General features: G+C 33.1%; 1 protein-coding gene across 2 annotated transcripts in view; it reads left to right on the forward strand.

Annotated features, from left to right (window-relative positions):
• The first annotated feature begins 5,697 nt into the window (after nt 1-5,697).
• The window catches only part of LOC123554456 (A disintegrin and metalloproteinase with thrombospondin motifs 18-like), a 120,002-nt gene continuing 107,932 nt past the window's right edge, over nt 5,698-17,767 (forward strand). For both annotated transcript variants that reach the window (XM_045344620.2, XM_045344624.2), the window contains exon 1: nt 5,698-5,954. In XM_045344620.2, coding sequence (XP_045200555.2) covers nt 5,889-5,954 — 66 coding nt within the window. In that variant the 5' untranslated portion in view covers nt 5,698-5,888. The remainder of the gene's footprint in view (nt 5,955-17,767) is intronic.

Genomic DNA, 17,767 nt, shown 5'->3' on the forward strand with positions numbered 1-17,767 from the left:
GGGACCCGTTGTGTAGGCCGCCAGGGATTAGGCCAAAGTGGAGTCCAACGTTGGAACACAGCAACAGCCATACAGAGAAGAGAACTTGTTCAGACTGAAGTAAGAAAAGCTGAGGAAGAAGACAGAAGAGTACGTGCAGTACAGATGGGTGGACAGGGTCGATGGACCAAGTGGGAGACCATGGAGAGAGACCTTTCATGGCAAGATATCTGGAAGAAGGATACACTGCAACTCCAGTTCCTCCTCCGATCTCTGTTGCTGGGGTTTGTCTGAAGACAATGCCTGCACTCTCTGTGGCCATACAAAATGCACCTTAGAGCACATCCTGTCATCCTGTAAAGAAGCTCTAGCTCAAGGCAGATACAGATGGCGCCACGACCAAGTACTGCGCGAGATTGCTGACACGCTTGAGAAAGCAAGAAAGAAACCAAGACCCCCAAACAGGACCTGTCTTTATCAACATTTTTGTAAGAGCAGGACGCACAACTGGGGGAGGCACATCACCGCCCGCGCGATCTATATTTCAAGGAGCATATGATTGGGAGATGAGGGTCGACCTGGGCCGAAAACTGGAATTCCCAGAAATTGTCCAAACAACGCTCAGACCAGACATTGTCATCACCTCAGAAAAGGCCAAAAGGGTTGCGATTGTGGAACTAACAGTTCCATGGGAAGAAAGGTGATTACAATCCAACGAGCGAAAGAGAGGAAAGTACGAGGATCTCGATCAGTGCCAGCATGGTACTGGAGGTCAAAGGTCATGCCAGATCTTGTCCGGCCCATATCTTTGACGTGCATTGAGGAATCTTGCTTATATTTGGCATTAATGTTTAACTCAATGAGACAGAGTGTCTTGTGCAAACCCCAAGTTTCTGTCTCAAAGGTCAAGGTCATAGTAAGGGGTCAAAGGACGGGCTCGACATGTTGCCCGTTCACTTTGTAATCACCTTGTCTCCTTCATTTCTGCGTACATATATTATATTTTGACAATCTCGTTCAGACTGGATTAGACGTTTAGAGTATCGCTAAGATACCATATTTCACTTTGTTTACATCTTTATTTCCTTGCACACCCTAGTGGGATGTAGATAAAATGTTAACACAAATAAGTAAAATACAACTACAACTCACAAAGCTGTGGTATGCGATGCTTAGAATTCTGTTTTTAAAGTCAATTTCAGCTGGTGTCGGAATGATGAAACATATTCTAGTTGCTTGTTCAGTTCATATTTTCTGAATATATTTTAATATGCCAAAGGCCATCTTTTTCATTAAATGTCTTTAAGCTCTTTTGTCAACATTTTGTCTTTGATTGGCAGGCTCCTCCGGGTACTGGTGTTATAGTGTGTAACAATAGCCACCAGCCAAATAATCTCAAGTGTAGAGCCTTTGCCGGTAAGATCATATCATATTAAACCAAGGTTTGTAAACAATAGGTCGATGAAATAAGTACAAAAATATTTAGACCATTACAATGCTTATTAGGGTGTGATGTGTTTTGGGAGGAATATAAAAATGCAGTTTCGAGTCCAACTCACCTTCAGTCAGAGCCTCTTCAGATCGTGCAGCACGACATAAATTTATGTTGTGTTAGTGTACTGTTTAATTTTTCAGCTTAAACATTTCGGTTTTATCGCCCCTTGAACATGGTGCATTCATTTTAATTTTGTCTTTTGGCAGTTTCTGTGATATGTAGGCTCCATAGCCACAGATCCCCTCTCTAAATTCCAGTTTGTTTAGTTTTTCCCATTGTTTTCTCGTTTAGGGCAAAGTCATATTTTATCTGGGGACCATACGCCGCATTTCATGGAATTGCACTTTTCGCATCATTGAAGGATCCAAGTGTTAATGTTGAGTTCTGCTCAACCCGGGGCTAGAGGCATTTCCACTATCGTCCATGAACGGGCTCAATCAAACCGAGCCTGCAACATTTTCGTTTATTTCGTGCTTGGCGACCTGTTGGTTTCCACCTTTTTATTTTAAAATATCTGACTTGTTCTTTAAAACATAAATAATACTGATATTTGGACGGGTACATCCATCCATTTATGCTCAAGTAAAATCTATAAATGAGTATATTTATCATTAGTTTTTTATACGATCCCATCTTTTTATCTCAAAATTTCGGACTTGTCCTGTCACAAGAAGACTTTGAAATTATGTAGATTTCCAAAGTGTGACTCTTGTTTTTACACAAAATATTAGAAATTGTTCGAAAAAAAATGAAATAAATCACAATGTCTTTATACAATCATACTTAATGAAGGCTGTGTAGTTGTTTTTTTTTTTTTTTTTTTTTTTTTTTTTTTTTTGTTATTGTTGCTTTTTATTTGCCTCATTTGCACCGTTAAGAATTCGCGATTCATTGGTTGAACATAGTGCTAGTTCATATTCTACCCCGTTTGTAGTTCGCAAAAATTATTGCGAATAAAATGATCATGGGTATCGACAAAACTATAATATGTAGTTATCTTGAACCACTCGAACCGTATATTACAGACATTTTGTTTTTTGTAGACAGAATCATATGAAAATGATGGCTCTCTACAGAGTCATGTGTATGCTTACCATCAAGCACAAGATGTACGAACTTTATTTAAGAATAATATCCAGTGTTTAAACTTGTTTTATTGTATTTTTCATTGCTCATTAATGAGACTATGATAAAATAAATATTAAAATTATAAATATTAATTAAATTTTATTGAAAAAAAAGAAAGTTCAAAGCGTTTTGTGCGATTTATTGATATTTTTTATTTAAGCCATAACTTTAAAACAAACATTTATTATAAAATGTGAAACACTTCGGATGTTAATTTCATTTTTCGCTGAATATATTATGTTAAACATTTTTATTGTTCCTGACTGAACTCTAATGAAATGGCGATGTTAATTTTTTTATCTTGAAATATTAAGTTTGATTTTTTTTACAATTCGGTGTCTATTTTATTCCACAACGCCTTTTTAAAAGCCAAAATGGAAAATATTTTAGGAAGTTTAATATTTTTGATTATAAAATATAAAGTTCGAACTGCGTACAGCTAGATCTATGTGGCATCATTACTGTTTTACATTATTTCTTCATAATGTTTGCGTCTTCTTTTTTTTAAAGTTCATATCGTATATGTATGTATATCATTGCTCGTTTAATTACTAATATTTTTAAAATTATCATCGCTATTTCAACAGATTTCTCTGGGTTTTTTTTATTACTTCGCTTCCGTTATTTGTGCCCTCCTTTATTTGCTCTTTTCCCATTCATTTTGGAGCACACCTTGATACAGTTCGAAAACTACTGCATCATTTCGAAGAATAGGTAGAGCTGTTAGAATCACCCAGTCGGCGTCCCGATTTGGTTAAGGTTTTGTATGTAAATTGATATCTCAGTAACCACTAGTGGGAATGGATTGAAACTTCGCACACTTATTCACTGTGAAAAACTGACTTACAATACACAGGTTCCATAACTCTGTTTTGCTTTCTTACAAAATGATGCCCCTTTTTCGTCTTGGCAATGTGCGATTAAGTTTTTGGTATTTTTTTGTAATGTAATTTAATATCTCAGTACCCACTCATGGGAATGGATTGAAAACTTCTCACATTTGTTCATTATGATGCTGTAACATGCAGTACACACTATCCATAACTTTACTTTGCATTTTATAATATTATACCCCTTTTACGACTTAGCCGTGTTTGTTTAAGTTTTTTATATGTAAGCTGGCATCACAGTACCCACAAATGGGAATGGATTGAAACTTCACACAATTTATCCACTGTGATGACTTGGCATGCATTGTACAGGTATGCACTTTTACAAAATTATGCTCCTTTTTTGACTTATTTTTATTCAGTTGACAAGACTGTTGAATAGTCGAGCGTTGTATTACTGAATTGTATTATCGTTATTCAGACTTATAAGTTGAAGACAATTATTCGACAAAGTACATCAAAACGTAACATGTATGAGGATGCTATTTATATATTTATAAATTTCATAAAAATTTTAGGTCTTGCAGTTTTCAAACTTTACTTGTTAAAATTATAAAACCTTTCAATAAAAGCGGATATGACCCTAAAAGTTTGAGAAACAGTTTTCTGTTAAGGTTTGCTCTGCCCTAATCTCTTTTTTTTGTCTAACGGAACATGGGAAAGAGTCCGCAATGCTCGCTTGGACTAGGCTGTTTTGATAATTGTCTTCTGACCCGGACTATTTTATCGGTTCCTTTATGTTTTTATATGGTTACTCTGCTTTCCCTATAGTTAAGACATTAAGTACATGGGTATATGAATTTTGCATACGACCATCTCTCTGGTTTATATGTTGCGCATATTATTACCATTTACCTTTTATTCACTCTGCCCTGTAACGTTGTTTGGATTGAGATTTGCGTACCATTTACTGGTGTAAACTTTCCAGTTTTGGTTGTGTTTTTGCCATCGACCATTCAAAGGCGGTTCCCTGCGGTGTTCTTTAATGTATTTTTTACGCGGCTAGTCCTTCTAGATTTTTGTCTTTGTTTCAATTAAAGAAAACTGACTATGATTCTGTTTTATATACACCGGAGTCAGGTGACGTGTCAAGTCCTGTGAACAATTCAGAACATCTATAATTAACTAGAATTGGCAGTCTTACTTTAAAACTTACTTTGAAAGAGCATACCGCATGGCTAATGTTGAAAAATTAATGCTACATTATCATTTCTATGGAAAATATATTGCCCTGGATAATAGAACAAAAATGATGAAATATAATAAGTTGCAATTCCCCTTAATTTTATATTGTCATTTCTTTTTTTTTTTTTTTTTTTTTTTTTTTTTTTTTTTTGCATATTAAACAAACTTAACTCTAAATCTTAAAGTATTTGTTTATGTATAATTCGGTTACAGTACTAAACAAATAAGCTTACTTGAATGAAGTGCATGACAAGTGTGTTATAGTAAATGTAGCGGGACTGTAAGTAGCACATGAAAAACCCAAACATGTTTAAAATCTAACTTCTAATTTAAGGACGTATGCTAGAATTTGGTGCGAAAATTTTCCCAATAACAGAATTTCTTCAAACTTTGGATATTGAAGGACAATCATCTAAGAAACAAAAAAAAATGCAATAAAAATCATAGGTCACCGGTATCGAAAAAGAGTTATCTGCCCTTGAAAACGGCATTTCCCCCCAAAATGACGTTTTCAAGGGCAGATAACTCTTTTTTGATACCGGTGACCTATGATTTTTATTGCATTTTTTTGTTTCTTAGATGATTGTCCTTCAATATCCAAAGTTTAAAGAAATTCTGTTATTGGGAAAATTTTCGCCCATCTCATATACAGAGAATTCTAGCGTACGCCTTTAATGTACAATTTACATGGAAGGAGTGGCTTATACCAAACACTCATTCTGATTGGATTATAAATGGAAATAGTTCACGTGTTGAACCATGATGAAGATGGTAAGATCATTCTGACGATCATTTCCATCACGACTCCTGTGTACAGTGTTTTGACTATTACGACATAGGTATAAAATTTAGGTGTACGGCTCATTTAATTCAAACGACGTTATTAAATTTCCATATAAATCGCCACATTTATAACCTCTGTATCATATTGCTTGTTATGGTTTAATTTTGATATATCGTTTTCCTATATACTCAGATGTCATTGAGGTAGAAAGCTGGGTAGCTGAAACAGGTAGTCAATTGAAAGTGTTTCACTTTTAGTGTAGCAAAATTTTATTTTGAATATGATTTTATAGTGTTTAAGTGTAAAAATAATTTAATTTACTTTAACAAACGTACTACCAGTAATATAACATTTACTTTGTTTATAATGAACAATTAAACTAGGAAAGGACACTCCGGGTAATAAAACATACTATTAGAAGAAGGATATGGGATGCTTGAATTCACCACATTGTCTTGCAGTTTTTATTCTTAGTGGACTCGTCTTACAACAGGTAAATCATTTGGTTTTAATTTTGTCTAATTTAGTTCCTTTTAAACTATGTTTTTATTGTTGTTGTTTCTTTTGTTGTTGTTGTTGTTGTTTTATTATATATTTAACGATTTATGGGTTAAGCAATTATACCCAAACTTGCTCGAGAGACTTTGACGTTAAGAGACCCCTTGCATTACGAGACCCCGTTTTAAGTTCCGTTCTGTGCTGTTAAATAACAAGTTATGTTGTATTGGATACTATTTGTGTTAAGAGTCCACATTTACGTTTTGTTTTTTTTTGTTATAAGGAAAAGGTTATTTTGTATTAAGATTCGATTTGTGTTAAGAGAACATTATTTGCCTTTCGCTGAGGTGGCTTCTTAATGCAAGTTATAATATTTTTTACAAATATCTTACGCAAAAAATATCGTTTGAAATTCATCGACGAATTGAAAATCATTTTACATTATATACATTATTATGATGTCGTCTTTCAAATTTCAAAATTCTGTTGAATGGATTTTATTTATTAGAACAATGGTTTGATCCGTTACATTATAATAAGTGCTGTAAATGTTGTATTTTAATTTCTATAGTAGGCCTTTAGCTCCAAATCGTATTTTCAATGTAGGATTTATTTTTCTGTCGGAGGCCTTTACAAGTTATCTAGAGATAACACGTATTTTAAGACACATACTTTGAAGGATTGTACATTTAAGAATTCTAAAAACATCTATTTGATCATTGAAATAGTTTTTTAGGAAGAATTTACTACGTGTAGATTTGTCATATCTGCACAATAAATATAGGTATCACTTGTATTTTTTCTGTGCTAGCTGAGTCTGGATTTTAACTCGTAAAATTCGTATAAGTGTTATTCGGACATGCAGAGCTAGAATCGATCGTCGCAAAGAAATATAGAATATTCGTAAATATCGTGACACCGTTAAATGATAAATGAATTAAGCAGGATTACAAATTATGAAAGTTTGATATTTTCTATGTTTAAAATTGTCAGGTGATATTGATGTAAAAGTCGACATGTTTATCTCACAAGAATTTCCCTGTATCACAGTCAGCCTGTTATATTTTCGGTGACTCCACTTTACCTAAATAACTGAATAGCAATTGGTCTTGTGGCGTAATAATTAATTAATATTTTTGATATGCCTGGTTTTTGTAGATATTGATTTCAATAGAAATTTGCTATTTTGAAGAAATGGTGGATCATTAGTTTGCTATCGACTTCAACATGTAATAACATTTGATTTTTTTTTTTTTTGTAAATGCATGTTGTGATAGGAAATTCAACACAATCTCCACCTGCAGCGGCGACAATGAGCGTGCTTCTGGGATCATATAATGATATCCCATAAAATTTCAAGAACAAATATTTGCCATATGTAGATGATGCTTTTATGTGTTACCAAGTTTATAAATAGCCACTAGCCACTATGACACAACACAACCTTTTCCCTATATATTTAGCAACTTTGAAGTGAACCTAAATTAAAGTAGTGCCAGTCCTTTTGCACTTTTAAGATCCAATTTTATACCGTAATTTTTTTTTTTTTTACTTTAAGTCAATATTTAAACGTATTTGTTATCTTGCAAGATAAAATAAGATAAAATAGTTACTTTTGCTTGTCAATTGTAAAACGAGTTTTAATGTTAAAATGTAAACATGATCTTGGAATATGTATTCTTGGATCAAATATGCCAATTTTGGTTTTCTATCATGATATTATAACAGAACTTATAAATATCTAATTTGCTGTTGTTTTCATTTTATGCAAACTATAATACTGCAAACGTGTGCATTGTCTTTAATAGTTTTAACATCTATTGGTGTGGCATTAAGCACAAAAACTTAGATATTCCGGCCTCAGAACACTAAAACTAGTAACTACCAATTAACAACATTGAGCTAATAGATGTCAATTTATTATTTAAATAACAGACATCATGTCAATTGTTATTCCAAAAACCGACTGCTTGAAATGGCTTTACAAATTATATAATCCATATCTATGAATGAAAGAAGTTATCAATATACTGTTAAATCTACTTGCCAACAATGGTTGTTTCAAATTATTCATTCAGTGTATCATTCGGTTAAAGAGGGTATCAAGTTACATTACGCTTAGGAAATTAAATACATCTAACGATAATTGTTTTCAATTAGTTTTCGCATTTGCAGGTGTGACCGTACAATATACAATATATTCCATACTGAATGATGCCTTAACCTTTAGCATGCTAGATAAATTGTCGTCTGCTGGAAATGTCGTCTGCTAAAATTGTAAAGTTCATTCAATTTGCTCCAAAATTGGAAGAAATATTGTCAGAGTACAAACAGCTTGGAACTGCGTCTGATCTGGTTCCAAGCTGTTTGCAAAGGCTGTTAAATTCGCCTGCAGCAGGCTAAGGGTTAATAAACCAAACAATAAAAGCCTTTGCCGCGCAAAATTAACATCTTTAAACGGTTGATACGCTGTTATGGTTTTAATACTAATAAACGTTTTGATCACCAGTAAAACGTACAGAATTTTACGCGTTTGTATTGTGATTGTTTTTTTATTTTTCACCAGAATGCACCAGAGGCTACAAAACTAGTGGTCGTGAGTTCGAGTCCAGCCCCCTCACCCCCTCCCCCCTCCCACCACCACACACACACACACACACACACACACCTTCCAACTAAAACTATATTTCTGACATGCAACATGCAGATATGTGTCCCTTGTATGGGTGCTATTCACTTGTTACGCTGAAGATCCTGGGAAGCCTCTGGAACCGGGACGCACTAATTCTTCCTATTAAAATAAATAGCCTTCTAAAGACGTCGTCCGTTTGGGTTACCAATGCCGATATAAAATAATTCTTTTTAAAAATCAACCCAAATCAAGGGCTATCAAACCACTGGTTCAAAAGAGGTAAAATGTGGTGTCACTTCATATATCCAGTTTTGCTTCTGCGTACAATCGAACAAGCCTGCTAATGTTTCAAAATAATAAATGAGCCGCACAATGAGAAAACCAACATAGTGCATTTGCGACCCGCATGGATCCAGACCAGCCTGCGCATCCGTGCAGTCTGATCAGGATCCATACTGTTCGCTAACGGTTTCTCTAATTGCAATAGGCTTTGAAAGCGAACAGTATGAATCCTGACCAGACTGCGCGGATGCGCAGGCTGGTCTGGATCCATGCTGGTCGCAAATGCACTATGTTTGTTTTCTCATGGCGCGGCTCAAATTAATTCATTCAAACGCTATACCATCCCTTTTATTACTCCATTTTCAACCGGACAGATGGAACGAAAACGTACCATTCGTACTGGCTAAATACGCTCTGTTCACTTGTCAAAGTATTGTAAAACGTATTGTATTCTACGCTATTTTATTTATACATAACCAAAGATAAACAAACATATTTATTTAATGTGTTTATAAGTATTTTACTATTCAGCTTTATACAGTTTGCTACCTTTTGTATGTATTATATCTGTGTCATTTATTACGTGTGAATATTGTACAGTTTCAAATTATATCAAATGTAATGCTAAAGTGTCTATGTTTCCATTGTAGCAAAACGTATTTTGTGAATGCTGCATACATTTCATAATTATAGTTTTCTAGTTTTCTGCTATCATTATTTTGTTACATTTGAATACATACCAGTGAAAAGCAAATTCCAATTCAAGTTTTTCTCTTTTTCCTAAATGTTTTAAGGTTTTATATAATATTATTTAGACACGGTAATAATCGTTACATTTAAATACCAACTGAAAGGTCTGTTTTCTTTTGCTCTTTACTTATTTACATTATGAAATATATAAAAAGGACTTCGGCCGCTTTGACGTATCTATAAAATCGATAAAGAGCATTCCTTCCAGATTACTGACCTATAATATTAAGTTGCATCAGCCTGCACGATTATCTCGGGGTTTCTTAAACGAAATTCTTAAACATTACGTCATTGATATTCCTAAAAATATTAGCTTGTTCGACTCAGCCCGTAAAAATTCACACTAAACAATTGATATATTTCAAAAGTAAGCATTAAATATTGCTTATTTACTGAGACTTTCTACATTAGAGATTAGAATTATCCAAAGCTTTAGCAATGATTTTGACGTCCGTAAACTATTATATTTTCAAATAATCCTACACTTACTTGTTTGCCTAGTTCGAAAAAAGGACAACCGCTTTGGAACGGTCGTCAGTACCATTGGTAATGGAAATTGGCAAGTCAAATCCACACTTACCATTGATTTAAGCTGTCTAACGAGATTGTGCAAATAAAGATGTTGCTAACGAAATAAGAAAGCGAAATGTCAATCCAGAGCGGGTAATCAGCGCTTTACTATGTTTCGCATTGTATCCTTCTAATACACCTTTTAACAGTTTTCATCAGTATACTAACTAATACAATGAATGAGTTTTTACATGTATTATATTCCTCTAGTATACTTGGAATGCATGACCAAGTTTAAATTGAAGTAGTCTTACATTATGCTGTGTAACAGTAAACAAGTAAAACTCTTTTAATTAATGAAGAAGCAAAACTCTTTTAATTAATGAAGAAACGACATTTCTCATATTTTATTAAAAGACAGATTGATTCCTTATTTGACAAAGTTTGTGCAAAATTTCCATGAATTTTCTACCACGACCTACACGTGTCAGGAAAGGTTTACGCATAAATACTGGTATCAGATGCCATAAGCCCCTACTTTTTCTCCTTTTTTGTAATGTTACTCGTTTTAACCACAGACAATGTAGATAATTTAAGTTTGATGGTCAGATTCTTGATTGGAGCACTAAACATTACTTCGCGACTAAACACAAAATTATAATACGGCTAACATAGCAAGATCTTATTCGAAACAAAGCACACCCTTTTTGTTTCCTTTACTTGAATTAGTAAAAATGTGTAAATCACTCGTGAATCACTTTAAAAATTGCGTTGAAATATATACCTGGCTTGTATACAAACAGACAAAGCGTACAAATAACATAGGGAACATTTGCTGATCATATACATACCAGGTACCGGCATAGAACTGTAACAGGCATTGATAACTAAACTGTAGCAGGTACATTTGTACATATTAATTGAAAATATTGAAGAAACAAATAATTCTTAATTGCTTTTTTTCTTAACCTGATTCTGATTCCACCTGCAGTGTTAAATTCAGACACAATATGAGCCGTGCCATGAGAAAACCAACATAGTGGCTTTGCGACCAGCATGGATCCAGACCAGCCTGCGCATCCGCGCAGTCTGGTCAGGATCCATGCTGTTCGCTAACAGTTTCTCCAATTCCAATTGGCTTTAAAAGCGAACAGCATGGAGCCTGACCAGACTGCGCGGATGCGGAGGCTGGTCTGGATCCATGCTGGTCGCACACCCACTATGTTGGTTTTCTCATGGCACGGCTCATATGGTACATTTATATCAGTCTAATCAACAGGCATTTTCTTCTCAAAAACGGATAATAGTTTGTTTGGAAGTATGTAAATTTTAAATTGATTATTCACTAAACTGGTTTGTATGTATTTAGATCTGACGTTAGACACTTTGTTGCAAGTCAATATCATCGATATTGACAAGATAGGATCATGCTGATATACATTAATAGTATATTTGGCAAATGTATTGATATCATTCTATTTTAGTTTACATCAGATTGGTGATTTATAACGCTGAATGTTATTCAGTCAGTGACTGGAAAAAATGAAATGAAACGCAAAATCAAATTATACTGGTTAAAAAGTGTTTTTCCGGGTTTTAATACAACGTGCACTTTATCTTATTTAATATCGTATTACTCTTCAGGAAATAAGTATGTGTACTGCATTGTAGTGTTAATTGTAGTTTTGTTCACGAAGTATATCTGCTACATATAGATATGTCTTTTTCCTCTAATTATCATGGTTACCTGCTTGGTCAGTTCTGTAGTATTTAAAGTGGCAAACTATCTAGAATTTTGCCCTTCAAAACAAATCTCTTTGATTTTGTTTTAAAAGTCAAAGGCGAAAAGCAGGTTATCCATCATATTGTTTGGTAATTGAAATACACGCAGTGTTAAAAATGCCTAAGATTCAACATTATCGTTTGTTCATAGCAATTCTGCAAAGCAATCACCTTCAAACCTCCTAAAATGAGAACATCTGTATAAAAAGGTATTTGTCTTCCCTGTGATGTTGTTGCACAATGACGGCGCTGTTCAAATATTCCTTTTAAAAATATCTCAGTTCAAGTTATTACCCGCAAATGGTCCTGTATAAAGACAATACTGTCTTCTGCCAATTTTCTAAAGAATAAACACGATTTTGGTACCATAATACAATGTAACAGCGTGTACTGAGGAGCGGCTGGTTTGTTAAGTAGCAGACTGACTGGTACAAAGGATTGGTAGGTACTGAAGTAGGACATATTTGCTTTATTCTAACACGATCCTAACACGATCCTTTTTACAGTGTCAAAATAAGGCACAATGTGGAACAAACATGGTCTCGTTCCTCTTAAATAAAAATAATTATGTCCTACAACAAATATCGCAAACTTGTTCCATTCATGAAATTCAAGTTTGACGTATGATACCTTGTTTGAGTTCAATATCAGAGATATCTATTTGATAAGATCATGCTGATAAATAAACTAGTTATATCTGACATATTTGTTAAATTCATATTTTGTGGACTCTTTTTGATAAAGGGAAATATCATAATGACATCAAAGTAGAATTTATATTCAATTTGATGAAAATATATCCGTGACTTTGGAAAAATTATTAGTAAACTACGTTAACTGCAATACTACAATTCGTGTGATGGAATTTTATATTAGTTATTCTATTTAATATAAACTTAATATTCTTATAAAAATGTTAAAAGGGTTTAAACTGCTTCGCGGGTTGGGTCCATACTATTTTTGTATCAGTTTATCATGTAGAGTGAAGAAAACAAAATAAAATTGTCATCGACAAAAGCATGATTGTATTTATTTTCATGAACACAATCGTTGGTACAACATTATGATCACTGCAAGTATCTATGCAAACATTTTGATTTTTCAGAAAGATATACTGGATGTGCATTCTGTATCAAACTTTATGTAGGACCCTAACATGTCATTGCTAGATCAAAGACAAATACATGTATGTATATTAAAGTTTCAATATGCAGGAATTTAGTCCTTTTTATCCCTCCTTTGTTTCCATAAACTAAACCGATTCGATATATTACTGAAAAATGCCTCTTAAAATTTCTGTATAGTATTACATTGTTCTGGTAAACAAGTTACAAACTGCTAGCATTGCACACACCTACTATGACAGTGACATCGAGGAAGGCTTTCATTTTGTTTGCTGAAAGAAGACGTACTTACTAAATGCAAGCCCAAGCCATATATGGGACATCTTTGAATCTAATAAAGCTGGAAATATGCAAAATGACATACACTGTATCGACTTGTCATAAAACCAACAACAACATTAAATATGGAAGTGGCATTGGTTGTGTCTCGATCTTTCTCCGTCATTTACTGTCAAAACATAATCTATAATAATTCAACGTCCAAATCTTCTAAAATAACAACGCATCTGTTGATTTATTATTTCTTATACGGAAGGATAAAATAAGGGTCGTTTAAATACTTACTTTAAATACCGTTTATTTGATCGAGTAACATGCAGTGCATGTAATACTTATCACGTTTCTTATCCCTTATTCATAAAGCCTTGTTCCAATCTTGCGCGCAGTCGTGACAGATTGAATGAAACCCAAGTTTCCGATAATGTATCTAATCATAAGTCAAAATGCAACAAAACAATCGAACACGTGTTTCTGAATTTAAAAAGCCTTCTTATTAATTTGCGACAAATGACTCTACATGCTGTAAGATAGAGTTGAATAAAATAATGATATAACAGTTAGAGAATAATTGAAATATTATAAAATTTTACAAGGCGTGTTGAATAATGTATTGAAACTGCGTCGTTTATAATGAAATGTGGACGTTATTTTATATATTTAATTTCCCCCCTCGATGCTTATCTTGTGTACATAAAAACATCTTCGTAAAGTTACATCATGCTCGAGTGGAATCTGTCATATTGTATAAAAAATACTTAAAACTAATAAATCGAATGAAATATTCAAAAAACCTGGTTTAGCAATGAAATTAATCTTTTCTTGGCATGAAAACACCTGTCATATTGTGTAAAAAGTACTTAGGACTAATAAATCGAATGAAATATAAAAAAAAACTGGTTTACCAATGAAATTAATCTTTTCTTGGCATGAAAACACATGATATGATACGCCAATCATACGTTGATCACGAGCTTGTCGAAGACCCGAGCAAAGCACATAGCTATGATTCAGCAGAAAATATCTGGACTCTAATCAGTTAATTATTCAGTGCAAACTTATTCAAAATATCAAAATAGAAAAAAAACTTCCTTCTTAACAAATCAGTCAGGTTGAATGTTACCGAAATATTATCATCAAAAGTTTATGTCATTTTTCCTTTGAGAGTAATTGATATCAAAGCAAATATTTTTGTATATATAATTTCTTAAAAATTCTCGACCACGTGGAAAGCTAATTCGGGGCGGCACTTGCTCTATACTGTATGGTTAACAGGACAGAACAGAATGTTTTATTCCAGACTTATACATAAGTACATCTTCTTGTCTACATACAATATAAATAGTAATCATAATCACGTGACTATGTACAGGGCAAATGAGTATATACAACAAAACACAAACGTTGAACTGTTACTGAGGCTAAACAATTATCTATGTTTACTCTATTGGGAATTAAAAATTGCGTTTCTTAATGACATAGCTTCTTTGATATATTTGGATATATTTATCAAGACCGTTCTGTTTTGACTCTTAAGTAATTCGATAAATTTATACATAGACGGTATAACATAATAATATTTTTTAAGTATTTTTTACGTATATCTTGAAAACATGGACATACACATACGAAATGATATTCATCATCTAAATCTAAAAGGTTACAACATGGACAATATCTCTGTTCGTGTGGAATGTTATTACTTGCATATCTTCCAGTTTGTATTCTAAGAGGATGCGCAGAGCCTCTAAATCGACAAAAATAAACTGTAATTTCGTGGTAATATATCAAGATAGTTCTCATAGCAAAGAACAGATTTAAAATGATTTTATATACTAAGTACCGTACTTCGATCCAATGTACAAGCCCGTTCTTACCTGAAAGTATCTACAACTCTACACTTAAAAACATTGGAAACAATTTGGGGTCCACAAAGTAATTTTCATTAAAACATGTGAGAAACCATAGTCACTTAACAACTTTTTGACGTTTGATACCCAGTTACTACTTCCTCTGTTACAATCATTTACAAACAGTTATTCCTCGAGTTTTCCTTTTTAATTTATTCTTTTATAAAAGTATTCTATCCGAGGATTAAAGAAGTCTTGATAAGCCAATGATCGTTTTAAGATTATCTTTATTGTCTTTTATTATTTTAAATATATTATAATTCACAACATACTTCCATATTATCTCATTTTATCTATATCTTCCAAAGAATATATGAATTAACAAAATGCTATGTTAAAGATAAAGTTTATATGATAAAATAAAAAAAAATTATAACGACGATGTCGGATATCGAATACAGATAATAACATTGGTTAACACTTACCTGTACTATCACGTATATATCAAAGCGATTGTAAAAAATTAATCATTACCCTACATAAATTGTACTGAATAACAGACCGTTTTATTATGTCGTCTTCCAAATCTGTTGCGATGCTTTGTTTGTTGTCTTCAAAATCTTTTAATTTCATTTGGAATGAAGTTACACTGTCAAGTTTAACAGGTAAATTGGGGTTTGCGTAAAGATATAACTATACAAAAGGTATATGAACAAATGCCAACCATTTCATCTATGAATACGCAATAATATATCAATCATTCAATGACAACTACCGGGTGATTAAACAGTGCTAATTACTAATTGTTTAAATATAATATAGACCACCGGCTGACACAGATAATGTTAAAATTTATCTCAGATGATGATGAAAATGGCATTTCTACATGTGTGAAAATCTATAAAAACTTGCAGGTATTTTTTTTATCTCAGTTCACATAAATGAATGTTATAGACTAATCTTTCTGTTTTGCATGTTTGTATATAATCTTACTTACATAGAGTCATGGGTTCTTGCTGAATTCTCGAATGCTAGTGTAACCATGTAGAACATTACTGATAAAACGCATTAATGTAATAAGAAACTAACTCCACATGAAGACGAAAATTCTTGATTACGCGTTTTTATGCATCATGGATTCCAGTCAAACTTTGTATGAAAGTATACAATTATTGAATGGCTTGTCGGTCAATAGCCAAAATTATTGACCGTTGATCTATATTAGGAGCCATATAATAAAGATCCATATAAACCGCTGTTGGTGGTATTACCTCTCATGAACAAACAGGTCAACTGCTATTAGTTTGCTTGGTTGTGTTGCGCCTTGTACTTCCAAAGTATCTTCTTGAAGATTCATTATGCACTTTACCTTCAACAGAATCAATCAAACCTGTTTTTGTATTTGATGAAAATATTTGTGAGAATCTGTACACTGTACATCTTAAGTGATCTATTATATCAGTGATCTCAAAGTCTCCTGCTTCGGTGGGTTTTTAAGAATTAAAACAACATATTTCATATAAAACATATTAAACGTTTATTGACATGGCTTGAACGTTGAGATAATTAGGCATGCGTTAGTGTAGAAATACTATCAGACCGAAACAACGTGTTTTGGAGTTGTAGAAAATAGTGTTTCTTAACATAAATTGTGTTATTTCACATCAAACTCAATGGAAATCGTGGATTACCAAGGTGAATATTAGATGTTTGAATACATTATACTATTAGATAGTTTATTCTTTTGTTTGGCGAAACATTTAGTTTTTAATTAAGTTTGCTGTAGTACCCTTATCATGCTGGGCACGATTGATTCCTTTGCGGCCAGTGTAGATCATGATCAGCCTGCACATCCTTGTAGTCTGGACAAGATCTGCACTATTCGCCATTTAGTCAGTACCTTTTCGGTAAGCACCCCTTTAGACAGTTAATGGCACTGTCCAAACTGAAAGATGGACAAGTTCATTATAGAAATATAGCAGGGTAAGGGTTAAGCGCAGTACTTGTTCAAAGTTTTTGTCATGACTAAGTTGGATTTTGACGGTTTACGTGTCGCGTTCTAAAATGTAAAGCATTATTGAACAAATTATTAATGTTTCTTGTATTCATCGTTTGTTTAATTCAAGTTTGTCTCAATTTTTTAATTATACGAGTAACATTTGAGTGATTTAAAATGTGTAAGTAAATATATATAGATGTTCACTTCACAACCCAATATAACGGTCATGTTTGCTTGACAAATAATTTAATATAGACCGGAAAATAGTATAACTTAATACAATAATGACTTTGTTTCGATGTCAGCTTTGACATAATGCAGGTTAAGTAGGAATGTTGTAGAATATAATTATAAATGAAACATGTATATTCTTTGTCAGGTGGTGCCACTCTCATTGCTCTGCTAACTTTACCACGTCCAAAAATGTTAATATGGCGTTGTATAAAAACACTCATTTTTCTTACTGAAAAATACTTACGCATGATCGTCAGAATATTGCAAAATGTATCATCTTGTATTAGATTTATTTCAACAACTGGAATTTTGTCATTTATAAATACTTGTTTAACAGTTTTCAAAAATATTTGATAAATATTCATGTTA

This window comes from Mercenaria mercenaria, chromosome 7 (assembly GCF_021730395.1).
Source record: "Mercenaria mercenaria strain notata chromosome 7, MADL_Memer_1, whole genome shotgun sequence".
NCBI classification, from domain to species: Eukaryota; Metazoa; Mollusca; class Bivalvia; order Venerida; family Veneridae; genus Mercenaria; species Mercenaria mercenaria.